Below are 27929 nucleotides of genomic sequence, written 5' to 3'. Positions count from 1 at the left end.
TTTTAACACTTTGCGGAAGTTTTTGTCCCTTGCTAATAATAAATTACAAACCATAAAGTGAGTTGATACATTCCGAATTCATTGTAATGAGAAAGCACACCAGACCTGTTTAACTTGCTCTCCCACAGAAACTTAACAGTTTCGGGGCATTATTCTCTATGAAATTAACAGTACCAATTGTTAATGCACATTTATGAATCATTCTCTGTGTGTCCTTTAATCATTGATCCTGATATCTTTTATGTCTAACTACTTAATGTGACTTGTTGTTGCACTGATGATGTGAATAGTGGATGAATCCTATTCAGAAATCTGCCAAGTTTAAGCACACATGTTGTCTCTTAAAAATAAATTCTGATGCTAAATTTCCTTAAAATTTTAACTCATTGAAATCTCTGGTGTTTTAATATAGTGGCTTACATCTTTGTAGGACTGATATAAGGAATATATAGGAAGTTTACAACTTAACAGTTTGTCTTTTGTCAGGAGTTTATTTTGTCGGAAGACTACAACAAAATGACTTCAGCAAAGAGCTACCTGGGTAAGGAACTTCTTGATCTAACTGAAAGGGAGGGAAAGGCCTGAGAATACAAGAACTTTCACCCCTGATAAGTGCTAGAATATTGCTATTTTACCCACCTATGGGTAAAGTTCCCAAGATTCTGCATCATAGTTCGGAGCTGATAACTTGAAGAAAACCCTTAGTGTGAGGCTTTGAGTTGTGAACTAGCCAAAGATATGAGGTGCTGGCTTGTCGCAGTGAGGTTGAAAACTGTTTAATGCTATGCTGAAGAGATCGTGGAACAGCCTATCTGTGCTTTGTTCAAAGTTTACTGCCCATCCCAGTGGAAGACCTACTAATCCTTTCAACCTGTCCAATGTGATGCCACTGTTCCCTGCATCCTGACACAAGTACAACTCAATCCACCGAATGTTGTCTCTTCAGCAAGATGAAAATCTCGATCAAGCATCTAGGCCAATTGAGGCAGGGAGGCTAAGTAAGGAAATCCCTCTGAAGGGACCAAAACTAGCCAAGAAGACCACCTGTGTGTATATGAAAGCTACCTCGTCATGAGGTGACTTCTAACCTTCCCAGAAACAGGTCTAATTCTTGGTTAAAGGATTTCAGTGAGCCACGAAACTGTACGATGGCAGCAACAGATGCACTTTTTGTTTTTGCCAAGAAAACTATTAGATCCAACTAGTTCTGGCCTGCATATTACTTGGGATTCTGGTCCCTCGTCCTACCTAAAGCTTTTAGCTGAAACGAGCTGTCAGTGCACACACCGTCAGACGCCTTCATTATTTTACGAACTTTGATCAAATCATTTGAAACCTATGCTTCTTTGCAGTGAGCAGTCCTAGTTTGTTTGAGCTAATTTGTGTAACTAAGGTTTTTAACCTGGCTATTAAACCCATGTTAAAAATAAATCTGATGAGCTTCTGTGCTTCCATTTTAAACATGAAACTGAATTGAGTTGATTATATTCTTGGTAGTTGCGGTGATCGGAATCATGCTTGCCAATAGGCATTACTACTTTAAAATGTCCAAATACCAAGCATGTGACCCTTGGCCACTCTAGTTTCGCAATGTGAGTGGCATTTCCACATAGAAAATTATCTGTTCAGATTATGAAAGAGCCTTTGTGATACTACAGCGTGGAGGTGGTGGGAGGAATTTTTTTCTCACTTTCTGGGCAAGTAAGTAAAATAACATATTAAATGAGCAAATCCTCTGCTTTGGATTGAGGTGCTTGGGACCGTGGTGTTCAGGTTAAAGAAGTTGGAGCAAAAACCAGTTATGCTTGAGCCTGCAGCTTTTTTTTTTAAACACGTTTGATATTTAATCCCAATAACAAAGCACATAGTTTGGTATAAATTTACTTGTACATGTTTGCTTTCTTTCTTTGTCCAGCTGGAAAAAGAATAGCAACATGCCTGAGAGATATTGGCATGCACAGCTTTGACATTTTCCAGTTGGGCAGACTGAGATTTCAATGTTATGTGGGGGACTGAGTGAGTCATAGAGTCATACAGCATATGGAAAAAACCCTTCAGTCCAACTGGTCCATCATCCCAAACTAAACTAGTCTGACCTGACTGCTCCTGGTTCATATCCCTCTGAACAGTTGTAGAATCCACATAGCTTGGAAGCAGCCTTTGGCCCAGTAAGTCTGCACCAACCCTCTGAACAGCATCCCACCCAAACGCATCCTCCTATGCTATCTCTCTGACCTTGCATTTCCTTTGTCTAATGCACCTCACCTACTCATCCCTGAACACGATGGGTAATTTAGCATGGCCAATCCACCTTACTTGTACATCTTTGGACTGTGGGAGGAAACCAGAACACCCAGCAGAAACTCTCTCACGCATGGGGGAAGTGAACAAACTCCACATAGTTTGCCCAAGGCTGGAATTGAACCCGGGTCCCTGGTGCTGTGAGGCAGCAGTGCTAAACACTGAGCCGCCATGCCGCTCTACCACCCCCAAATTTTCCATGTTTCTTCTTTATTCATTCATGGGATGAAGGCGTTGCTGGCCAGGCAGCATTTATTGCCTAACCCTAATTCAGAGTCAACCTCATTGCTGTGGGTCTGCAGTCACATGTAGGCCTGCCCAGGTAAGGATGGCAGTTTTCTTCCCGAAAGGACATTCGTGAGCCAGATAGGTTTTTCTCACAATTGACAATGGATTCATGGTCATCATTAGACTCTTAATTCCAGATATTTATTGAATTCAAATTCTACCATCTGCCGTGGCAGGATTTGAACCTGGGTCCTCCAGAACGTTATCTGGGTCTCTGGATTGACAGTCCAGCCATAATACCACTAGGCCATTACCTACTATTCAAGTACTTATCCAAATGTTTTTTAATCGTAATTGTAACCACATCCACCACTTCCTCTGGAAGTTCGTTTTACATACGAACCACCCTGTGTATAAACTTAGAAAAAAAGCCCCTCACGTTTTTTAAAGCTCTCTCCTCTCACCTTAAAAATGTGTCCCCAGTCTTGAAAAGACAACTACCACTAACTCTAACTAGACCCTTCATCATTATTTTTAAAATTTCTATTGTGTCCCAGAAGCAAGATCTATATTGAAACTAGTTGAAGTAATAATTAGTGTATTCTGTGCCTACCTATTTTTCTTTGCTATTTGAAATTGGGGCAGTGATTTTCAACTGTTGAGTACAATTCAAAATGTTCCCGTGAATTGACAGATATTGCTTTGGCTTTGATTTATGCTGCTACCATTTACCACTTTGATACATTTTTCCTTATGTTAAACTAAGATGTGAGAGCATTCGATAACCAAATTGATTTTGTTCTTTATATTTCCCACAGCTCATCAAAGCCGAGTGACAATGGTCCTGTTTGTTTTGGAGATGGAATGGGTGCTGAGCACGGGACAGGACAAAAGCTTCACGTGGCATTGTTCAGAGAGTGGTCGAAGGTTAGGTACCCACAGAACCTCTGCTTGTGCCTCGTGTCTGCAGTATCCTCAATGTTAATGGTGTACTATCTTATGTAGAATGTGGTTTGTGGTATCTTGTTTAAATTGAAGACTACTTTTCCGTAACCACCCATCTCAGATTTGATATTGAAACACGACACGCTTTTGTTGGGGATTATTCTGGGCAGGTGACTATTTTGAAGCTTGAGCAAGACGATTGTTCAGTTGTTACAACCTTCAAAGGACACAGTGGTAAGCTAACCAGAGCTTGTGTAGTTGGAGTTCATGTTTGTTGCCCTGTGACGTGAGTTCATATGGTCTCCAACCTTTGCCTGTTGATTCTACAATGTTTCCTTCTGTGAGTGAATATATTTAATATGTGGATGATACTTTCGGTTATTTCTAGATAAAGGTCAATCATATTAGAATTGTCAAGAAATATGTTGGTGATGGAAAGCATTACAATTGTTATTGCTACTGAAATGGGAGCAAGTTACACAAAATAGCAGCACGCAACTGAAATTGGATGCAATGTAGAGAACCTAAGTGAAAGTTTTCGGGCAGCAGTCCAATTCCTGACTCGAACCATACTTAGACCTCTGGAGTTTCTCTGCAGTTGGCGAGAGAGCAAAGAGATTGCGTTTCTTGAAGTACCTGACAAGGTGACTGGCAGTGTAATCAAACTGCACCTTAGGTGTCCCTGTGCCGTGTGGACTCAGTGGTTCAAGAAAAGCTCACCATCACTTTCTCCAGGGTAATTGGGGATAGGCAATAAATACTGGCTTAACCAGCTGTGTCCACATCCCATAAAGAATTTTTTTAAAAAATTGAATTGACTAACTGGCAGTTTAATAAGTTTGGTTTTTTTTGATTGGTTTGAAGCTTTATTTTCAAAGACTCTTTGCCTGAACCATTTAAAATTCCCCCTGTCTTACAGGCAGCATCACTGCACTTTGTTGGGATCCAGTTCAACGGACACTATTCTCTGGTAGCTCCGATCATTGCATTATTATGTGGGATATCGGAGGAAGAAAGGGAACTGCTATTGAACTACAAGGCCACAAGTGAGTGTTCAGCAGTAATATGGATTCACATGTACGTTTGCTTTTCCGATCAGTGCATGAGTGCAATGGTGCTGCTTTAGCTAACTCTTTGTTCTGTTTCTGTCATACAGTGACAAAGTTCAGTCCCTTTGTTATGCACATCATACGCGACAGCTGATCTCTTGTGGTGCAGATGGTGGGATTGTTGTGTGGAACATGGATGTAAAGAGGCAAGAGGTCAGCATGCAATTTCATTCAGTCTTCAAATTTGAACACCATGCAAATAGAATCGAGCTCATTTCTAATGATTCACATGCTTTCAACAGTGAAAGTTCCACCTCCCTCCATCGTGAACTGCACTAGAGTCAGTCCAAGGTAGAAAATGTTCTTGATTTCAATGCTAATCCATTTGTAATGGTTCAGAGCTGCTCTTGCTGCGTTGATAACATTAGTTACATTCTGGTAGCTATAGTGGCAGCCAGGGAGAATTTTCATGGCTTTTCAGGATAGAGTGTACAAAGTAGTGATTTGTAGTCTTGCACAGCAAGAATGCAGAAGCAAGCAGACTTGGAAATCTGATTTTGGTCAACCATCGGACATTTCAAAGTGCTTTACTGCATAGAATCAACCAAGTACTTTGGAAATATAGTCACCGTTATAACATAGTAAATGCAATGGTCATGTGTACATAGCAAATTCCCCAAACCAACAATGTAATGATGACCAGGTAATCCTGTTTTTATATGTCGATTTTAGGGATAACTTCTTTTTTAACCAATGATTAATCTGATTGCTCCCTTGCATGTAAAAGATCTCATTGCGCTATTTTGAAGAAGAGCTGAGGAGCCAATATTTATCCCTCAATCAGTATCATGAATATAGTTTACCCAGTTGTTGTCATATTGCTGTTTGTGCAACCTTGCTGTGTACAAAGTGGCTGCTGTATTTGCTACTTTGCAATGGTGCCCACACTTTCAAAGTACATAATTGGCTGTCATGTGCTTTGACATGCCCAGTGACCAGGAAGAGCATTTTTTTCAAACAAGTAACTTTTATCTGATCATGTGCATTGCTGTTAGACAAAAATTGCCCATCTTTTTTTGTTTGGCATGCTTGATGCAACTGAATGTCTTGCCAATTCACTTAAGAGAGTTAGGAGTCAGCTAATTCTGGTGTGAAACCACAGATGCATATTAAAAGTTTAAAAAGTTGCATAAACGGCAGACCAGGTCAGGACAACCAGTTTCCTTCCCCACAGGATGTACCTTACAGTTCAGAAGGAAACCATTCAGTCCGTCAAGTATGAGCAAGATGGTTTGTAAAAACAATCCATTTTTTTCACTTCCTGCTCTTTCGTTTAAATATTTATGCCAATTCCTTTTAAAAGCTGCTATTAAGTGGGTCTACCACTTGATCAGACATAGCATTTCATGTTGTAAACACTCGATGTAAAGAGGTCATCTTCATGTCATCTCTGGTTCATTTGGAATTACCTTAAATCCATGCCCCCTGGTTACTAATCCTTTCACTGTTGAAAAAGTGTATCTTACTTTAATATGAATAAATAATCTGTAAAACGCCTCTATCAAATCTGCTTGAAACCTTCAGTTTTGAGGCAAAAAACCTCCTCTAGCCCATCCAAATAATTATCATTTATCATCTCTGTAAGCATTATGAAAGTTTCTGTATCCTGTCCAAAGCCTTATTTTCTTAATAAACTATAGTACTGAACTTGACAAAATTTTACAAATGAAACTGAGCCATTTTCTAAAGATTTTGTATAATTCAAAGGAGAAGTGGCAAAGCGGTAGTTTCCATAGTCTATTAATCCATAGATTAGACATGCAATGTAGACAGTGTTTCAAATCTTCTGCATCCTCAAACATTCAATTACCTACAATCACTCAAGTTGCAACAGTGTGTACTACCTACAAGGTGCACTGCAGAAAATTATGAAGCCTCGTTTAAAGGCACCTTCTAAGCCCACAACAGCTTCCATCTAGAACAAAGAGTAGCAGATACATGGGAACACCACCACCTGCAAGATCACCTCCAAGCCACTCTCCATCCTGATCTGGAAATGTATCACTTCCTTCAGTGTCACTGGATCAAAATTCTGGAACACTCTCCTTAACAGCATCTGCAGCAAATAGACTGTAGCAGTTCAAGCAGAGTGTTGACTACCACCGTCTTGAGGGCACCTACAGATCAGCAATAAATGCTGATATGTACCCCCTCCTCCCCCAAACATCCCATGAGTGAATGTATATAAAAATAAAATCCCATGGCTGCTGGTGGAGTTGTAAAATTAATTCCTGTGAACTTGATAAAGCAGAAATTAAAAGTTAGCCTCAGTACCGGTGACCGTGAAGGTGGTGTTAATTGTTTAAAAATCCATTTAGTTTACTCATGTCCTTCAGGGAACAAAAATCTGATGTCTTTATCTGGTCTATTTGATGTCTGACTCCAGATTCACTGCAACTTGTTTGACCCTTAACTACCCTCTGGAGTGACCTTGCAAGCCATTCAGTTCCCTGCCAGTGATGTTCACATCCCATGAAGCATGATAACTGTTCATTGCTCTTGTGTTTTATAATCTTGTTTTTGTTTTTAACGCCCTCACTCTCTTAATGCTTTTGTTAATTGCTTGTTGACCTGTCCTACCAGTTTGCAAGATTTGTGTGCAAGTTATCACAGGCATTTGTTTACCCCATCAATTTTACAATTGGTGATTCTTAGCAAAATTAGCTAATGCACATTTGTCTGGGTTGAATTTCATCAGCGATGTACATGCGTTCCACTAGCTGCCGTTTGTCCTGTTGAAACCAGTTGCAGTTCTCCTCAAATCTAGTTTGAATTGCGTACAATTTCAAAATTACACCCGGTACCCCCAAGAATAAGTTACTAATTTGTATTAAAATGCATTCATCCAAATACTTAATGGGAAAGGCCGGTATATACTCCTCTCCTGTACAAAGAAAATGGCCATTTATCATAAGTGTTTTCTACCAGTAACCAATTTAATATCCATGATGCTAATATTGCTTTTATTCGTTGGTTTCAGTTTTTTTAATGTACCTGTATGTGGTAGCTTTTCAGTCACCTTTTGAAGGTACATTCGCAGAACATCAATTGCACTGCTTTGTACACCACCTCTTTTACTTCATCAAAATAAAACTCAAATCATGTCTGTCCCATTTAATAAATCCATACTACCTTTTCTTTATTAAAAATCCATATCTTTCAAATGGTTAGTTTCATCCAGGGTTTTTCTTTCTAAGACCTTGCCTGCCACCTACCTTGAATTGATTGAGTAATCCTGGCAGTTAGAAAACAATCAAAGAATGATGACAGAATTGGGCTGCTGAAGTACAGTGCTGGTGTTCCAACCTCTGAGCCAGGAGTCCCAGGTTCAATTCCCACTAGCTCCAGAGGTGTTGTAATAACATCTCTGAGCAGGTTAATTAGAAAATCTGGAATAAAATATCTGAAGCACAAAAGGAGGCCACTTTACCTTCCATGTCTGTCTCTGCTCTTTCAAGAGCAATTCAGCACTTGAGTAATTTACTCGTCCTTTTCTTAGATCTCGGATGTGATATTTGCAGTCAGCCAGTTCTTTGGCAGCAACCCTATTTCTGAGGAGAATTGCAGTAGCATGGCTGTGAATTTTACACTGACTTTGCTCAATGAGAAAGATCCCACTTGAACATCATGAGCTATCCAGTTACCTGTCTTTACATATTTTTAGCAGTGTCCTGGCAACCCACTGTTTACCACAGCTTTGGCTGAAGCTTTGTTCTCGGTGCAACGATTAATGCAAACGACTCATTTAACATCTCATCTGTTTTCCATCTCCACTCATGCTCCCTAATTCCTTCTCCCCTTTTGACTATCCTTTTACTGTTATCGTGCTTTTTTGAAGATCTTTGGATTTATGCTCTGTTAGCTGGTGTTTCATTCTTGATGTATCTCCAGATCACCTTTCCTCATTTCAGCACTTAGTACATTCAGCCATGTATTATCTCACTGATGTCTGACATCCACTACTTTTTTCGCCTTTATCCGAGTCAAAATTCTTTGCCTTGGGTGCTCTGGCTTTGGCTGCCCACCTATTCCCCTGGAAGTATACTTAAAGCAGACCCAAAGCATCTCTGAAATGTCAATCTGAGCTCTTTTACGTTTTGACTTGCCAGTATTCACCCTGAATTAACCTGGATTTCTCTTCAATTCACTGAAATTGGCCCCTTTTCCATAACTAATATGAAGTTTATGATATGATAACAATTCCCAAGATGTTTCCCATTTGATCCATAACATTCCCCAGGATTAGAGTCATAGAGATAAACAGCATGGAAACAGACCCTTTGATCCAACTCGTCCATGCCAACCATATACCCTAAATAAATCTAGTCCCATTTGTTAGCATTTTTACCTATATCCCACTTAATCCTTCCTGATCATATACCCATCCAAATGCCTTTTTAAATGTTGTAATTATACTGACCTCCTCCACTTCCTGTGGCAGCTCATTCCATATATACACCACCCTCTGCATGAAAATGTTCCCCCTTGGGTCCCTTTTTATATCTTGCCCCTCAGGTCCCTTTTTATATCTTTTCTGCTCTCACCTTAAACCTATGCCCGCGTTTTGGACACCCCCACCTCAGAGAAATGACTTTGTCCACTCACCCTATCCATGCCCCTTGTGATTTTATAAACCCCTATAAGGTCACCTCTCAGCCTCCGTTACTCCAAAGAAAATAGCCCCAGCCTAATAAGCCTCTCCCTATAGCTCAAACTCTCCGACATTAACAACATCCTTGTAAGTCTTTTCTGAACCTTTCAAATTTCGCAAGATCCTTCTTTTGGAAGGTGACTAGAATTGCACAGAGTATTCCAGAAGTGGCCTGACCGATCTCCTGTACACTCGCAGCATAAAGCTCCCAAATCCTATACCCAATGCATTGTACAGCAAAGGCAAGCATACCAAATGCTTTCTTCACTATCCTATCTACCCGTGACTCCACTTTCAAGGAACTGTGAACCTGCAACAGACCCAGCATTGCCTGTTCCCTTGTTGAGCAAGAAGCATGTCATTAAGACAAATTCTCCTGCACATTTGTGAGAAATTCCTATTCTTTGCTCTTAACAGTCACTCAATCATTATTACAGTAGATTTTTTTGCCTGCCATTAACAGTAAATTTTGTGCATCCCTCAGTAATCTCTCTGCCAGACCCCTCTTTTAATTACTTGAAATTATTTTGTGACCAAAAACAACAGAGATTGGCATAATAGCTCCTCAATTGTTAACTCACTTCCACTGAATAAGTTGTCTCTTTGACCAGTCAAGTGCATTCCCTTTTGGGAACTAGGGCAGTCATGTTCATTTTATAGTTTAAGGTCCATCTTCACTGAAATCGACTCTTTATTTTGAGGGGTTTTTTTAATTGCAATCAAACTGTCGAACTCGGACAGTTACTCCCATTTTCTGGATTTAGCTCGTTCGAATCTTGAACACTTTTCTGCCCTAAAGCTTTGTCTCTTGTTCATCTGCTTCTGCATTCTTCTGCCTTGGTTAAATGTCCAAATCAAAATTGTGGCTCTGTGTAGATTTCTCAGTACTTGAATTTGCTTGTTAGACATCCAACTGACCCCCCCAAGAGAAAGTATCAAAGATCTTATTCAACTAAATGAACATTACTGTGATATTTGTACAGTACAGCTTTCAACATATTTAGACTTTTTAAATGACAGGTTTTATCTTTTAAAACATTGGTCAGGATATTTATCATTAACAAGAAAAACAATGCTGGATTTTTGGAAATGATTAATCATTTTTCCAGTGTACCTGCTAAAGAATAGTTGAATGAGAGGCCTGTGTCTGGACGTTTCTGTTGCTGAATTTGTAATCTCTGGAGCACCAACAGAGTACAGGCACTTTGCCCATCAAATAAACAAGCACAGAGCATGGAAACTAGACATATTCAGTATGCTTTTGTGGCTGCCTTTTTATCCAGTCCAGTATTGCCAATTTTAAGTGTGGTGATTTATGTTTTGAACTAGTCTGAATGTGGGTTTAAAAAGAAATGTAGCTTTAGCTTGCGAGAGTGCTGTGGGTATTCATCTAACTATTTCACAATTCCAGGTACTTCAGGTTAACTTACTCTCTGCACTAATTAACAAAACTGCCACTGATTGAGCAATGAGATTTGGCATTACATGTTGCACTCCACACGTTCTGCTGTTAACTAATGAGCTCAGGTGTTTGTATGGAGCAGCAGTTCAATTAAATTATTTACCTGACTTTGCCCCCTTTTTAGTCATGTTCCAAATCAGGACTGTGATAAAGTTGAATTGACATTAGATACTCGGAGCATAGTTTTCTCTGCTGCAAGTAGATGTTGTTCCTTTTGCCATCAAGCAAATAAGGCTATGGAGAGTAACAAGCAGTGATAAAGCTGTGGGCAATTTACCGATGAAAGAAGCAAGAACAGTCAGAAGCAAGTGTGTCTGGGAGTGTTGAGGGCAGAGATACCAGTTTTAAATTTACATATGAGTCTTCTAGCAAGCGTATGCTCTAACTGGAATATATGTTTTCATTGAAGCAACAGCTTCCCATCACAACTAGTCCTTCGGAATATAAGTAGCAAATGGGCTAAAGTGCTGGATCATGCATGCTAAAAAAACAGCATAAGTTTTTGTTTGTTTAAACTGTGTATTAATACAATTGACTGTTTAAAACTGCCTTATGAATATATTTTCATAGAAGTTATCAACTTTTTTTTCCACAAGCCTTTGCATTTTAGTTGTTTTAATCAAAAATTTGTGTGCCCAAAATGTAATCCTTCATTTTGAGTTTGTCTTTCAAATTAATGCAAGTCTTTTCAGGTTTGTGGCTTTTCATGGTTTGCAGTGAACAGTGCTGTTCCATGTACACACTGAAACCCATAAGGTGACTCTGGATGTTTGCAGGTGGGGGGAAAGGATGTGGAGGTGAATTATAATCTGTAATATGAAACAGAAGTTTGTCAGACATTTGGCTTGGTGTGCATCTGTTCTGAAATGTGCAAAATATTTGGCTTCTAAACATAAAATTAAACAGGGCTAAATTTCCCAACGGTTAAGGCCTTACAGGAGAAAAGATTTCTCTGGTGCATTAGGTCTGAACAAACAGAAAACACAGCTGGTTGCATTGGGAAACTATGCAATCTTAGTGTTGTGCACATGCCCACTTTGCTTGGTTTGGATTTTTAATGCATTTACCCCTTTAACATTGCACTAACCCCTCCCCCATCCGCCTCCAAATATCTCACTAAAACCTATCATGAAGCAAACACCTGTGTCGGACCTAGAGCATTGAATTCAACATACAGCATTGTTCCCTCAAAGCTGCGTAAGTGCATAGAATTGCAGGGTCTACTCACAAGTTCTCCCCTTTTAAGATAAAACTGTTAATCTGTTTTGCATTGTATGTGTAGAAATGAAGAGATCACACAAAAAAAATTTCAAAGGGACATTGAATTACACGACAGCTTAATGCAGTCATGGAAAACATCCAGTGAACAGTTGGAGGGCAGAAAAACTTGACCATTGGTGCCTGAATCCTGCAGATGTTTATGTTTTTATATTATTGGGAAACTGGCAGGCACGAGTTGATGTAAAAGGAAAATTCTCCAATCAACTGACTGTGACAAGCGATGCTCCCAGTTTTTCACTCCACAGGTGAATTACCCTGTATTTGGGAATAAATGGTATTAACGTTTTTTTTCACACTTCCTAGTAAGCAAAGAGAATTAGTAAATTGTGAAGTGAGCAGAAAATTGTACAAGGACATAAAAATTTGGCACGTCGACAGAGAAAAAGAAATTTGAAACAGTTCCCACATTGTCAGGGCTTGGATGTGATGAAAGCCTTTTCTTGAGACATTGAGTGTGACTTGCATTTGTGAGTCCAAAGATAAATGGAGTTTGTATTCTTGAAGGAGGAGAGAAAATTTTGTTGAGGACTACCATAAGAAGTTGATGGTAATTCCATTTGCATTATTGCAATTTTGGAAGAAATCTGTAAGTTATACCTGCGTATTGAGAATATGAAGTAGCCACGGAGCACAACATGTACTGCCTCTTAGCACAGCATTGTCTTGAACTGACAGCTCAAAGTGGCAAGTTTTCTGGTGCTTAAAGCTGGCCTCGTTCTTAAATCAGATATTTCGATCTCCGTATCTTGGTTGATGTGGTGCATGTGGATTTCAGTAAAGTGTTTGATAAGATTCCCCACAGTAGGCTGCTGCAGAAAATACAGAGGCATGGGATTGAGGGTGATTTAGCGGTTCGGATCAGAAATTGGCTAGCTGTGAGAAGACAGAGGGTGGTGTTTGATGGGAAATGTTCATCCTGGAGTTCAGTTACTAGTGGTGTACCGCAAAGATCTGTTTTGGGGCCACTGCTTGTTTGTCATTTTTATAATAGCAGCTTTCAAGAAACACCTGGATGAATACATGAATAGGAAGGGAATAGAGGGATATGGATCCTTCGGTGGACAGTGGAACGGAGGGCGGCCCAAGGCCGCTTCAGCCTGTAAACCCTGGCGGCCTGGAAGTAAAACACCCACTCTCTCCTGGGCGAAATGCGGGCCATCCCCACCTGGATTGTCAGGGTGCACGACAGGGAGAAGGTCGAACAGTGGTGCGGAATGAAGAAATTAAATCTGTAATTGAGGTCGATGGAACTCATAAGCCTGGGAGGGCAGTCCATCTAAGAGAAGGAAAACTCTGATTTTAAACTTCCACTGCCTTGCGGCCAGACCCACTCATGGGGAAGGCTTTGGGAGTAAACCCTGAGGATAAATCTGGAGCCGGAGTTCCTAAGGCAGACTGACGCTGGTGCCAAGTTGTATTGGCCCCTGCCCTTCCCTTGGACAACATGGGTGGCATGGAGAGGGGAGATGTGTTGCATGGGCAACTGCCGATCTCTCATAAAACCCTGTCCAGGCCTGCACCCTGGAGAGGACACTCCAACGTCGCCTCACCGCAGCGGCAAAACACGGAAAGCAGCAGTCTACTGGTTATAAGCCGCGCTCAATTGGCGTAGAGCAAGGCGCCGGGGTTGCCTTCGATAGAGGGAGAGGCCATCACACCTCACTGGACAGCTACTGCCCACCTCAAGCTGGGCAGCCCCCAGCCAATTAGGTGCTGTCCTGCCGTAGTCCGCCCGCTCCACTGGGTGCATGGGGCTTAGGGATACAAGTATCCTGAATCGTGGACTGTAAACACTGCACCAAGCTAAGAAACAAGGGAAGAAGCCAGCGTTCAGACTTGGATGCTGGAACGTACGGACCATGACAACTGGTCTATCAGACGACCTTCGAGAGATCAGCAACACCCACAAGACGGCAGTGATTAACTATGAACTGCTACGACTCCAAGTGAACATTGCAGTGCTTCAAGAGACAAGGCTCCCAGAATCGGGGCCCTTTCATGAGAGAGACTATACCATCTTCTGGGAGGGGAAAGGCATAGATGAGACAAGGTAGGTAGGTAGATGAGAGTAAACCGGTTGATGTGTATATGGATTTCAGTAAGGCATTCGATAAGGTTCCCCACAGTAGGCTATTGTTCAAAATGCGGAGGAATGGGATTGTGGGAGATATAGCAGTTTGGATTGGAAATTGGCTTGCTGAAAGAAGACAGAGGGTGGTAGTTGATGGGAAATGTTCACCCTGGAGACCAGTTACTAGTGGTGTACTGCAAGGGTCGATGTTGGGTCCACTGCTGTTTGTCATTTTTATAAATGACCTGGATGAGGGCGTAGAAGGATGGGTTAGTAAATTTGCAGACGACACCAAGGTCAATGGAGTTGTGGATAGTGACGAAGGATGCTGTAGGTTGCAGAGAGACATAGAGAAGCTGCAGAGCTGGGCTGAGAGGTGGCAAATGGAGTTTAATGCGGACAAGCGTGAGGTGATGCACTTTGGTAGGAGTAACCGGAAGGCAAAGTACTGGGCTAATGGTAAGATTCTTGGCAGTGTAGATGAGCAGAGAGATCTCGGTGTCCATGTACACAGATCCTTGAAAGTTGCCACCCGGGTTGACGGCTGTTAAGAAGGCACAGTGTTTTCTCTTTTATTAATAGAGGGATCGAGCTCTGGAACCAAGAGGTTCTGCTGAAGCTGTACAAAACTCTGGTGCGGCCGCAGTTGGAGTATTGCGTACAGTTCTGGTCACCGCATTATGGGAAGGATGTGGAAGCTTTGGAAAGGGTGCAGAGGAGATTTACTCGGATGTTTCCTGGTATGGAGGGAAGGTCTTATGAGGAAAGGCTGAGGGACTTGAGGCTGTTTTCATTAGAGAGAAGAAGGTTGAGAGGTGACTTAATTGAGACATATAAGATAATCAGAGGGTTAGATAGGGTGGATAGGGAGAGCCTTTTTCCTAGGATGATGACGGCGAGCACAAGGGGGCATAGCTTTAAATTGAGGGGTGAAAGATATAGGACAGACGTCAGAGGTGGTTTCTTTACTCAGAGTAGTAAGGGAATGGAACACTTTGCCTGCAACGGTAGTAGATTCGCCAAATTTAGGTACATTTTAAGTCATCATTGGACAAGCATATGGACGTACATGGAATAGTGTAGCTTAGACGGGCTTGAGATCGGTATGACAGGTCGGCACAACATTGAGGGCCGAAGGGCCTGTACTGTGCTGTAATGTTCTATGTTCTATAGAGTATGGTGTCGGCTTAGCCGTGAAGAACTCGCTGTTGAAGATAGTGGAACCCAGCAAGGATGGATCGGAGCGGATCCTCTCACTTTGACTGCACACTGCTGATGGACCTGTCAACCTTAATAGTGCTTATGTCCCAACCCTCTATTTCACACAAGATGCAAAGGATGAGTTTTATAACCAGCTTTCAAGGAAAATACAGGCGATCCCGAATCGGGAGCAGTTGCTGCTACTTGGCCACTTCAACGCCAGAGTGTGTGCCGACCACGACTCCTAGCCAGGCTCTCTGGGACGGTATGGGATCAGCAACATGAATGACAATGGATAATGACTGCTCGAGTTTTGCATGCTCCACGAACTGTGTCACCAACACCTACTTCCAGGCCATAGCTCAGCACAAAGTCTCACGACGACATCCCCACTCCAAGCACTGGCACCGGCTAGACCTGATCCTCAAGACGCAGCCAGCTGAAAAACGTGCTTGTGACTCGGTCCTTTCAAAGTGCCGACTGTGACATGGATCACTCCTTGGTTTGCTGCAAACTCAGACTCCAACCAAAGAAGATGCACAATGCCAAGCCTGCAAGCGAGCAGCATATCATTGCTACTACTACCCAACATTCAGACAAAGCGGCAGTATTCATCAAGTCACTGGAGGACGCCCTCCTTGCAGACCCACCAGAAAGAGCTGCTCAGCAGAGATGGGACTCTCTAAGGGACACTATCCACAGCACTGCGTTGAAGACCTTAGGGAAGAAGCAGAGCAAGACACAGGACTGGTTCGAAGCAAACGCGAATGAGCTCAACGCAACCATTGAGGCGCAGCGTGCTGCACTGTTGAAACACCAACACCAACCTACCCAGGTAACACTGCAAGCATTGAGGACAGCAAGAAACACACACAGAAGACAGCCAGACGCTGTGCAAATGACTACTGGTTACAACTATGTTATTTGACACAGGCAACATACGTGGAATGTATGAGGGGATCAAGAACGCCATCGGTCCAACCCAGAGAAAGACAGCTCCATTAAAATCCAGGACAGGTAAGATCATCAAAGACAACAGCAGATGGAGAGATGGGTGGCGCATTACTCCGAACTCTACTCCAGGGAAAACGACATCTCAGACAATGCATTAGACACCGTGGAATGCCTACTGGACATGGAGGAGCTGGAAGCATTTGCCGACTGCTAACGAGCTGAGCAGAGCCATCGACAGCTTACCGGGAAGACACCAGGGTGGGATGGCATCCCACCAGAGGTCATCAAGTGTGCAAAGGGAGTTCTGCTTAGCCACCTGCTGGAACTACTGTGCCAGTGTTGGGAGGAGGGAACGGTGCCGCAAGACGTGAGAGACTGCAACATTGTCGCCCTCTGTAAGAACAAAGGGGACAGAAGCAACTGTAACAACTACAGAGGAATCTTGCCGCTGAGCATCGTTGGGAAGGTCTTCACCCTGGTGCTCCTGAACAGACTACAGAAAATCGCCAGAAGCGTATACCCTGAATCCAAGTCCGGTTTCAGGTCAGAACGCTCCACAATCAACATGATCTTCTCCCTCCGACAGCTACGAGAGAAATGCCGAGAGCAAAGACAACCACTCAGCATCGCTTTCATTGACCTCACGAAGGCATTCGACCTTGTGAGCAGAGAAGGCTTGTTCAAAATCCTCGTCAGGATTGGTTGTTCTCCGAGACTCCTCAGAATAGTCCAAGTGTTTCACGCGGATATGAAAGGCGTCGTTCAATTTGACGGCTCTTCCTCAAAATTTCGACACCCGCAGCAGTGTGAAGTAGGGCTGTGTGCTTGCCCCCACCCTGTTCAGCATCATCTTCACAGTCATGCTGAAACACGCATTTGGAACATCAACTGATGGCGTCTACGTCCACACCAGATCGGATGGAAGGCTGTTCAGCCTGTCCTGGCTGAGGGCAAAATCCAAGGTTCAAGAAGTACTTATTAGAGACATGTTCGCAGATGACGCAGCGTTGGCAGCACACTCTGAAGAGCAACTGCAGCACCTTATGGACAACCTCTCAAGAGCCTGCCAGGAAGTCGGCCTGACCATTAGCCCAAAGAAGACCAACGTGCTGGGTCAAGGCATTGAGCCCCCCCCCCCCCCCCCCCCCCCCCCCCCACAAACCGACCAAGTTGTCACCATCAACAACTGCGAGCTGGAGGTAGTTCACAAATTCACATACCTCGGCTCCACCAATACAGACAGCCTCTCGCTGGACTCCAAGATCAACAGGCGGATCGGACGAGCAGTCTCCACGTTCACCGAGCTGACCGAGAGAGTCTGGGAGAACAAAAAGCTGACTACGAACACCAAGATTGCAGTCTACAGGGTGTGCGTCCTCAGCGCACTGCTTTACGGCAGCAAGACCTGGAGCCTCTACTCCAGTCAAGAGCGGCATCTCAACGCTTTTCACCTTCACGGCCTGAGACGCATTCTGGACATCAAGTGGACCGACCGAGTCACCAATACCAAAGTCCTCACCTGCACCCAGGTACCCAGCCTCTTCACCCTATGCCAACCACGCCACCTCTGTTTGGGTCATGTACATTGTATGCCGGACGGGAGGATCCCGAAAGATGTGCTGTATGGGGAATTGGCCATCGGCAAGACAGCACGAGAACGACCTCATTTTCGTTTCAAAGACGTCTGAAAAAGGGACATGAAGTCAACGTCCATGGACGTTGAGAGATGGGAGGACGTCTCAAATGATCGCTCACGCTGGAGACGGGAACTACGCAGAGGGCTAGAGCGAGGACAGAAGAAACTGAGGCTTGCCGCTGAGGCAAAGCGCGCTCGACGGAAAGACAGCAACATGGCAACACTGGAGGAGAGTGTATTCAAATGCAGCCGCTGCAACCGAGACTGTCACTCCCATGTGGGACTGTACAGCCACAACAGACGCTGCACTATCATCAGTTGAATCAAAACTGTCCAGGCGCAGATCCATGTTCTCTGGAGACTGATGGATGCCAGCACCAAATGACCTGGATGATGGCATAGAAGGATGGGTTAGTAAATTTACTGATGACACTAAAGTCATTTGGATAGTGCACAAGAATGTTGCAGGTTACAGAAGGACGTAGATAAGCTGCAGAGCTGGGCAGAGAGGTGGCAAATGGAGCTTAATGCAGGAAAAGTGTGAGGTGATTCACTTTGGAAGGAGTAACAGGAATACAGAGTACTGGGCTAATGGTAAGATTCTTGGTAGTGTGGATGAGCAGAGAGATCTCTGTGTCCATGTGCATAGATCCCTAAAAATTGCCACCCAGGTTGATAGAGTTGTTAAGAAGTCATACGGTGTGTTAGGTTTTATTGGTAGAGGGATTGAGTTTTGGAGCAATGAAGTCATGTTGCAGCTGTACAAAATTCTGGTGTGTCTGCACTTGGAGTATTGCGTACAGTTCTGGTTGCCGCATTTATAGGACGGATGTGGAAGCATTGGAAAGGGTGCAGAGCAGATTTACCAGGATGTTGCCTGGTCTGGAGCGAAGGTTTTATGAGGAAAGGCTGAGGGACTTGAGGCTGTTTTCATTAGAGAGAAGGTGGTTAAGAGGTGACTTAATAGATACATACAAGATGATCAGAGGATTAGACAGGGTGGACAGTGAGCGCCTTTTTCCTCGGATGGAGATGGCTAGCACGAGGGGACGTAGCTTTAAATTGAGGGGTGATAGATATAGGACAGCTGTCAGAGGTAGGTTCTTTACTCAGAGTAGAAAGGGTGTGGAATACCCTGCCTGCACCAGTAGCAGACTCACCAACTTTAAGGGCATTTAAATGGTCTTTGAATAAACATATGGATGACAATGGAATAGTGTAGGTTAGATGGGCTTCAGTTTGGTTTCACAGGTTGGTGCAACATAGAGGGCTGAAGGGCCTGTATTGCACTGTAATTTTCTATGTTCTGTGTTTTTAATTTAATCAACCGCAGGGGGATTTGTGATGTCTTCAGTCTTTAACTGTAGTTCATCCTCTGTGCTCAGAATTACTTACTGGCTGGATGTTCATATTCTCGATGCATGATCACTTTAGTTCTTTTCTCTTGCTGCATTCTTTCAGAATACTGTATTAAGCCTCCAGGATAAAGCGGATATAATGATTGTGCAGATGTCATTCTTTAAGTAAGGGTTTGGGAAAGGGCCATGCCACCTTCACATGTTTCCCATGTTGCCAGGTGTTTTTTTCCTCTAGTTTGATAATCTTCTGGTTTGTATGTGGAGGTTGACCTTGACTCGTCAAGTACAAGAGAGCATATTTGGAGTGGGTAGTCTAGCTTATCTCTTACTTTTCAGTTGATGAAGCCATAGTTTCATGTAGGATTGGTGGCAGTGTATTCACTATCATCTCTCAGCCCACCTAATCCTCTGACAGCACTCTACAAACCTGTGACCTCTATCACTTGAATGCATGAGGATGTTTGAGTGAAACTGGCAGGTCATGGTACTCTTTAAGTCTCACGCCATCCCGTCTTAGCAGTTTATCACTGTTACTATGTCAAAATCTTGGAATTCCTTCCCTCACAGCCCTGTGGGTATCCTTACATCCCAAGCAGCTCAAGAAGGCAGCTCTCTCTCTCCTTCAGAGCAATAATTCCTTATTGGCTCCTGCATTTCCTACATTCCAAGACTGACTCCACTACAAAGAGAATGCCTCTGCCACTACACAGCACTTTGGAATATCCTGTGGTTGTGAAAAAATGTGTTATAAATGAACGTTTTTGACCCTCTGCTTTATTTTAATGCCAAGTGCAAACAACTGGCTTCAGGTTTGTTTGGGGCCACTGACAAATATTACATTGTATCAGTTTTCAGCTGCTGAAAAATTTGTATGCTGTGCTAGGTTCAGACAAGAAAGATTGTTATTTGAATGAAAGTTGTAGATCAATTGTGACAGATTTCAAGCTCCATTCTGGAACATTACATGTCTGTCTGAATGTAGTTTGTCAAGATGCCCTGTTGAAAACTGCTGGATTCAATGCATCTAAATGAAGTGCAAAATTTAAGTCTCTTGGCTATAACAGTATTTGTATTCCAATATTACTGGAGTAGACATTGTAGAACCAGTGTCCTGTACTCTCTTCAGACAGTTGCAATGAAATACATTTGTGATCGGTGGCAAAACAGTATGCAGAACAATCCTCCCTTTTTAATTTCAAATTTTAATGGTCATCCAGGAGTGCTTATCTGAATAGTGCTCATACCGGAACTTAAAGCTTTTGAGGTGCCTTTACCCGACTAACTCCTTTTTCTGTCCATTTTAATGTTAGACTCCTGATTGGTTAGACAGTGATTCCTGCCAGAAATGTGACCAGCCTTTTTTCTGGAACTTCAAACAAATGTGGGACAGTAAGAAAATTGGCTTGAGACAGGTATGCAACATTTACTATGTAAGAACAAAACAGTATATACAAATTATTTTATTGTCCCATTGTGAGTTCTCTAATTTGCGTTAAAGTTTGCGTAATACAGAGCCAAATATAAATGTGCTGCCCCAGTAATCTATAGGAAATCACAATTCATCTATGCCTCATTGGGAGCAGAACTAATTATATACAATGCAATGAGAAAAAGACAGCTAATGATTTTATTTGTATTTCTCAATACAAATTTCTCAACATCTTGCTTAGTAAAGTGAGCAGTTTGCTGCTTCTTAACTGTTCTGCTTCATTCAAGGAACAGATTTTTTTGAGCAATTTGGTAAGTTTGACTCCTAGGTAAACAAAATGAGCAACACTTGCTCATGATGAGTTTAATGACCTTTTCTAATTATGATCTTTTGTGTCAGTGTGTTCAGCAGATGAAATATGACATCAAAGCTGCTGCAACTGTGCTCTTCATATTTAGGGGTCAAAAAATTTAATCTGTCCAAAATTGTGCAGGTTGCATAGGTGAACTTTGTTATTTGTGCTGCCAGTCAGTTTTACTTGAGTAAAATTGGAAGTGCTAAAGAAGCTCAACAGGTCTGTTTGCGTCTGTTGAGAGAGAAACAAAGTTAACATTCCAAGTCTGATCTGGCTGCTGTTTGGAATTCAAGTCAATTATTACAGAATTCTTATGTCACAGAATAAGGCCATTCAGCCCAATGTGTCTCCTCCAGCTCTTCAAATGAGCTTCATTACCTGTCTTCAGCCTCCTTTTGCACACTTTTTTCTATCCAAATAATCAATCAGTGCTGTCATGAATGCCTCAATGCCTTCCTGCTTCCAGAAGTGCATTCCATACTTTAACTACTCATTGTGTAAATTTTATTTTTCTCACATCACCCATACTCCTTTTGCATGTCATTTTAAATCTGTGCCCTTTCGTTCTTCTTTTACGAGTGGTCACAACTTCTCCCCATCTACTCTAACCAGCCGACTCATGATTTTGAAAACCTGTATTAGACCTCCTCTCAACTGCATTCTCTCCAAGGAGAACAGTCCCAACTTCTTCAACCTCCTAACTGAAGTTTCTCATTCCTTGATTCCTCGTTCTAGTACATTGCTTCTGGAATCTCTCCAATGCAATCACTTCTTTCCTATAATGTGGCAGCCACAACTGTACATAGTACTCCAGCTGAGGTCACCACTTTGTTCTTGTACTATGCCCCTATTGATAAAGCCGAGGACACTTTATGAATAGCTCTCTTCACCTGTCCTGCCACCTTCAACGATTGCACATGGAGTTCACCCATGCCCCTTTGCTCCTTCACTCCCTTTTAGAATTGCACCCCCTATTTATATTGTCTTTGTGTTCTTCCCACCAAAGTGCAATACCTCACAGTTCTCCTGCATTGAACCTCCTCTGCTACCCATCCACCCATTCGACCAACTTCCCAATGTCTTTTTGGAGTTCCACACTGTCATAGTTACAATTCTTCAAAGTTTCATGTCATATGCAAACTTTGAAATTGTCTCCTGCACACTAAGATCCAGATCATTAATAAATATTAGGAAAAGTATAGGCGCCATAGGATCTACGAGAAACTTTCTCCAGGCCATTACATAACCATTGATGGTTGCTCTATCTTTCTTATATCTCGATCAACTTTGTATCAACATTGCTAATGTCCTTTTTAATACCGTGACCTACAATTGTTCTCGAGTCTGTTGTGTGACACTGTCAAATGCCTTCTGGAAATCCATGTATAACTCATCAACAGTGTTACTATCAAGCCTTTCTATTACATCTCCAAAAAATAAACTGCAGTGACTCGGTTAAGCATAATTTTTCCTTTAGATATCCATGCTGACTATTCCAAATCAACACGCGTTTCTCTGTGACAATAATTGTATACCAAATAATTAATGCTAGAAGCTTCCCTTTTAACTGTCTGATCTGTAATTTCTGGGATTATCCTTACAACCTTTCTTGAGCAAGGCTGTGATGTTTGCAATTCTCTGGTCCTATGGCACCTCCTGAATCCATAGTCAACATAACTTTACTTTCAACAAAAGTTTATTCTAATACTTTCAAACCGAGAAACATGTGAGTCATTCATCTTTGAGCTCTAAACTTCAAACTACCTCAAGTACCTTTTAACATCCTTGTCTTAACTAAATTCTCTCAATCCCATTTTGTAATTTTTAGTTAATTCCCAGTGTGAAAAACTTTTTGGAGGAAAGAATTTCAGACTTACACTGCTTTTGCTTCCTGAGCTCATCTCTGAACAAATTAACAATATTTTGAGGGAATGCCTTTTGTCCATGTTTTCCCAGGAAATAAATTAGTTCATCCACCCTATCAGATTTGTTAATTACCGTAAGTGCATCAATTAAATCATCCTTGGATCTTCTGAGTTCAGGGGCACGCAAACTTAGACTATATGTTCTATCCTCGTTATTTGAACTTCTCAGCCTGCAAAGCTTCAGCTAGGATGAGAAGCATTTTTGTCAAATTTCACTACAGATTTTGTTTGTTTAATGGATCTGTGGTAGAGCTGGTTGTAATATGCTTTGTCTTTATCTGTGTTTCCTTTTAGCACCATTGCAGAAAATGTGGTAAAGCTCTGTGTGGGAAGTGCAGCTCAAAGCGGTCCTCCATTCCATTGATGGGATTTGAGTTTGAAGTAAGAGTCTGTGACGGCTGCTTTGAATCAATAACAGATGAAGAGTAAGTATAGTGAAAAGTTACAATTAAATGTAAGTGGTGGTATAAGAACATAGGAACCAGGAGCAGGAGTAGGCCATATGGCTGTTTGAGCCTGCTCCGCTATTCGATAAGATCATGACTGATCTTGTCGTGGCCCCGGCTCCACTTACCCATCCTCTCACCGTAACGCTTAATATTTTGAACAGTAATGGAATTATGTCTCCTAGTTTTAAAAACATTCAATGACAATGCTTCAGCTACTTCACTGGGCAGGGAATTCCACTGATTATTAACCCTTTGGGTGAAGAAGTTCCTTCTCGATTCAGTCCAAAATCTGCTCACCTTAATTTTGAGGCTGTGCTCTCTGGTTCTAGTTTCCCCCATCGGTAGAAACATTCCTCCCCCCACCCCCTGCTTCTGTCTTATGTATTCCCTTCATAATTTTGTGATTCTATAAAGATATCCCTCCATTCTTCTAAATTCCAATGAATATAATCCCGGTCTACTCCGTCTGTCCTCATAAGCCAGCCCCCTCCACTCTGGAATCAACCTAGTGAACCTCTTCTGCACTCCTTCCAGTGCCAGGACATTCCTTCTCAAGTAAGGAGACCAATGCCCATAGTGTTCAGGGGTGTGTGTGGGTTATAGGGGGATGGGTCTGGGTGGGATGCTGCAAGGGGTGGGGTGGACTTGTTGGGCCCAAGTGCCTGTTTCCACACTGTAGGGAATCTAATCTAAAAACTGCATGCAGTACTCCAGGTGGGGGCTCACCAGCACCCTATACAGCTGTAACATAACCTCCCTGCTTTTAAAATGCATCCCTCTAGCAATGAAGAACAAAATTCCATTTGTTTTCTTAATTACCTGTGCATCTGCAAACCAACTTTCTGCGATTCATGCACAAGGACACCCAGCTCCCTCTGCAGATTAGTATGCTGCAATTTTTTACCGTTCAAATAATAGCCCTTTTTACTGTTGTTCCTACAAAAATGGATGACTTCACGTTTATCAATATTGTACTCCATCTGCCAGATTGTTGCCCACACAATTAAACTATCTGTATCCCTCTGCAAACTTCCAGAGTGATCTGCATACTTTGATCCACCACTCATCTTCATGTCTTCTGCAAACTTTGATGCGCCTCACGTGGTCACCAACTCTAAATCATCTATGTAAATTGTAAACAATTCCAGTCCCAACACTGATCCCTGAGGCACACCATTAGTCACTGATTGCCATCAGAAAAGCACTTTTTTTTATCGTCGTCGTCATCATCGTCACCGTCATCATGCCCTTCAGCCCAACACAGCCATACCGACCCTCAGAGCATACCACCCAAACCGATCCCCCTAATCTACATATCCCTGAATACTGTGGCCAATTTAGCACGGCCGATCCAGCTAGCCTGCGCGTCTTTGGACTGTGGGAGGAAACCCATGCAGACACAGAATGTGCAAACTCCGCACAGATGGTCGCCCAAGAGCGAAATCGAACCCACGTTCCTGACATTGTGAGGCCACAGTGCGAACCACCTATCCCCACTCTTTGTTTCCTGTTAGTTAACCAATCTTCTGTCCACTATAATACATTGTCCGTAATGCTGCGCACTTTTATCTTAAGCAGCAGCCTCTTGTGCAGCACCTTGTCGAATGCCTTTTAGAAATCTGGATACACCACATCTACTGCTCTTTACTGAACAGTCACAGCTCAGCTGGAAAATTTGTGAATTGCTTTGAATAACACATTAATCTAGATCGATACTTCATTATAGGGCTGAATACATAGAAGTATAGAAGAACTGAATATAGTTCTTGTGGGATAATAAAATGTGAGGCTGGATGAACACAGCAGGCCAAGCAGCATCTCAGGAGCACAAAAGCTGACGATAGTTCTTGTGGGTACCATTTTTCAATAGATGAAACTGGGTTTCCTTGTAACTTTAGGCAATGGAGATGGGGTTCGACCAGTGGACGTAGCCAAAATTGGAAAAACTCTAAATTTTTCCTGCAAGTAAGCACATTAAAGTTGGAGGTGAGGGATTTGAAAAACAAATCAATAATTCGGCTCACTGGAGGGCTAAAGGGTAAGGTGTTTGCAGCTTAAAAATTGAGTTGTTAGTTACTTAGGAGAGTTTCCTGAAGAGGATATTGTGAAAGATGTGATGTTCGAGAGATATGTAGAGATTCTGGAGTGGAGAGGGTCTAGATTGGGCAGCAGAGTAACTCACTGGTTTGCACCGAGACTCTGGGTTCGATTCCAGCCTTGAGTGACTATCTGTGTGTAAATTTGTACCTTTTCCCAGTGTCTGCGTGTCTTTCCTCCGGGTGCTCCGGTTTCCTTCCGCAGTCCAAAGATCCAAGGGCTAGATGGATTAACCATCGGAAATGCAGGGTTATGGGGAGGGGGTCTGGGCAAGGTGCACTTCAGAGAGTTGGTACAGACTCGATGGGCTGAATGGTCTGCTTCCACACTGCAGGGATTCCATGATTCTATAATTGTGATTGTACCTGTAGAATGTGTAAGACAGGGGGCTGTGAATATGATCAACTTTTATGCAGGGGTAAAAAAAATGAAGGAGATAACAAGGTGTAGAGCTGGATTAACACAGCAGGCCAAGCAACATCTTAAGAGCAGCCAAGATGCTGCTTGGCCTGCTGCGTTCATCCAACTCTACCCCTTATTACCTTGGGTTCTCCAGCATCTGCAGTTCCTATTATCTCTTTTTTAAAAAAAAATGAAGGATTGGGGTCTGGGGGGAGTGTTTCAGACAATCGATGATGGTTGTCTTGAAGCTTCAAGTTGATGCTGGAGTGGGGGACCTATGTTATCCTAAAGATAGGGCAAGTGGTTGTGACACAGATGTTGCACAAAGGAAGATAACACACCTTGAGTTGAAAGGGAGACCAGAAATTGAGCCGAATCTTGCAGTCAGTGGCAAAGCAATGACACTTACTGTTAACTTGTAAGAAAACTATCCAAAAATTGTGTTTTTTTTTTGTGAAACGATCCACCTCTTTCTTGCGATCATTTTGAAACTTAGTACCATGCCATAAAAAATCACCAGCATGAATGATGCCATCAAGAAAAGTAATCAATCATGTTAGGTGTCCTCAATAACAGCAAAATTGTGTTTACTTTCTAATTCTTCTGTTTTGCTGACAGTGTCTGCATTCCAACGATCTTGCACTAATAAAATGGCAGCAAAATGTAAATAATATTTTAAAAATACTTTAGGAAGTTTTTGACCTCTTTGGGGAATAATTAATCAAAATAAGATTGCTTTGTAGCAGTTGTGCTTTAAGAAAAGATGTAACTTGTTTAAGGATTTTCCTGGAGAAAGTAAGTAAAGGAGTCGAAGCTCTGTCATTTTAAAATTAAATTCTTGAGGGAACCTCAACAGCCAGCCCTCTGGAGAAACATGAGATCGGCAACTGGTGGATTTTTGGTTTAACTGTGCATCTGTAGACAGATTGTGCACAGAAGTTTCCCTCTTTTTTTTTTTCCCTTTCACCAAATGGCAAATTCAGGGTTTTTATTTTATTTTAATGTTTGAGTATTACAGATGCTGATATGCCTGTCAACATCTGATTTTTGGTTTTTGGTTTTGCTGCTTGTGGATTTGTGAATGTTTTTATTTTTTCATTGCATGCAGTCGAGCACCAACAGCTACTTTCCATGACAGCAAGCACTATGTGATTCACATGCATTATGATGTAACCAGAGGCTGGCTTTTGACATCCGGAAATGATCGGATTATTAAGGTAAGGGTGCGTGATGACTGTTCCTTCTCATCTCCGGTATCTCTGAGATCCCAAAAGTTTCTTTTCCCTGTAGAAAGCTACAAACCAACAGTCTGATCAACAATGCACAAGGCAATTATTGTGGAGTTTGTCGAAGGGGTATTTTACCTGCATACTTTAAGTTATCCCCATTAGTGACTGAGTTTTGTATTGAGTTTGAAAGGGAGAAGTTAGGGTAAAGGATGTATATTTTAACCCTCGATAAGTACAACTCCATGGGAACAAACGCTGAGCCCCAGCTGAAGTGAACGGGCATACTAGGCTCTGGGCTAGATTAACAAAGTCACAGTATTAAGGGACGTATTCAGAACAACTAAATTCGCACTACAAAGATTCAGAATGGAGGATGACACAAAATCAGTGGTCCACAAAAAAAGGTGAGGAAACCATGACACTTAAGGAAAACACATACAACTCTATAAAGATGAGTAGCAGGTCAGATGATTAGTGTGAATATAAAGAACAGCAGGGAATGAGTACATTGTTAATCAGGAGGAAGGGGATGTAAAAATGGATAGTGAGAGTTTGTACAGTCAGTTAAAAAGGTAAAAGAGTATGTGAAGTGAATGATCTTCTAGAGAGTTATTATTAGATAATAAAGATATGGTGGATGGAATTATTTCAGTTTTGGCTCCATTTACATATTCATTTCATTGACATCAAATGTTAATAAATTAAATCCTATGGGCCAAGAGATACAAAATGAGACTAGAATAAAAGAATGTTTGCTAACATGCATGGATACAATGGGCCAAAGAGCTGCTTTCCATGCTGTGAGAAACGAACTCTATTTAACAATATTTCTTTTCATAATTATTTT

General features: G+C 42.1%; 1 protein-coding gene across 4 annotated transcripts in view; it reads left to right on the top strand.

The window, feature by feature from the left end:
- wdfy2 (WD repeat and FYVE domain containing 2) overlaps positions 1–27929 on the top strand; it is a 54600-nt gene that overhangs the window by 16981 nt on the left and 9690 nt on the right. For all 4 annotated transcript variants that reach the window (XM_048541232.2, XM_048541234.2, XM_059650420.1 and 1 more), the window contains 8 exons: positions 487–541; positions 3348–3498; positions 3596–3708; positions 4394–4520; positions 4631–4736; positions 20507–20608; positions 23200–23330; positions 26962–27070. In XM_048541232.2, coding sequence (XP_048397189.1) covers positions 487–541; positions 3348–3498; positions 3596–3708; positions 4394–4520; positions 4631–4736; positions 20507–20608; positions 23200–23330; positions 26962–27070 — 894 coding nt within the window. The remainder of the gene's footprint in view (positions 1–486; positions 542–3347; positions 3499–3595; positions 3709–4393; positions 4521–4630; positions 4737–20506; positions 20609–23199; positions 23331–26961; positions 27071–27929) is intronic.

The sequence above is a fragment of the Stegostoma tigrinum genome, chromosome 12 (genome assembly GCF_030684315.1).
Source record: "Stegostoma tigrinum isolate sSteTig4 chromosome 12, sSteTig4.hap1, whole genome shotgun sequence".
Taxonomy (NCBI): domain Eukaryota; kingdom Metazoa; phylum Chordata; class Chondrichthyes; order Orectolobiformes; family Stegostomatidae; genus Stegostoma; species Stegostoma tigrinum.
The sequence above is the reverse complement of the archived record's forward strand: the minus strand, read 5'-3'. Positions and strand labels throughout refer to the sequence as shown.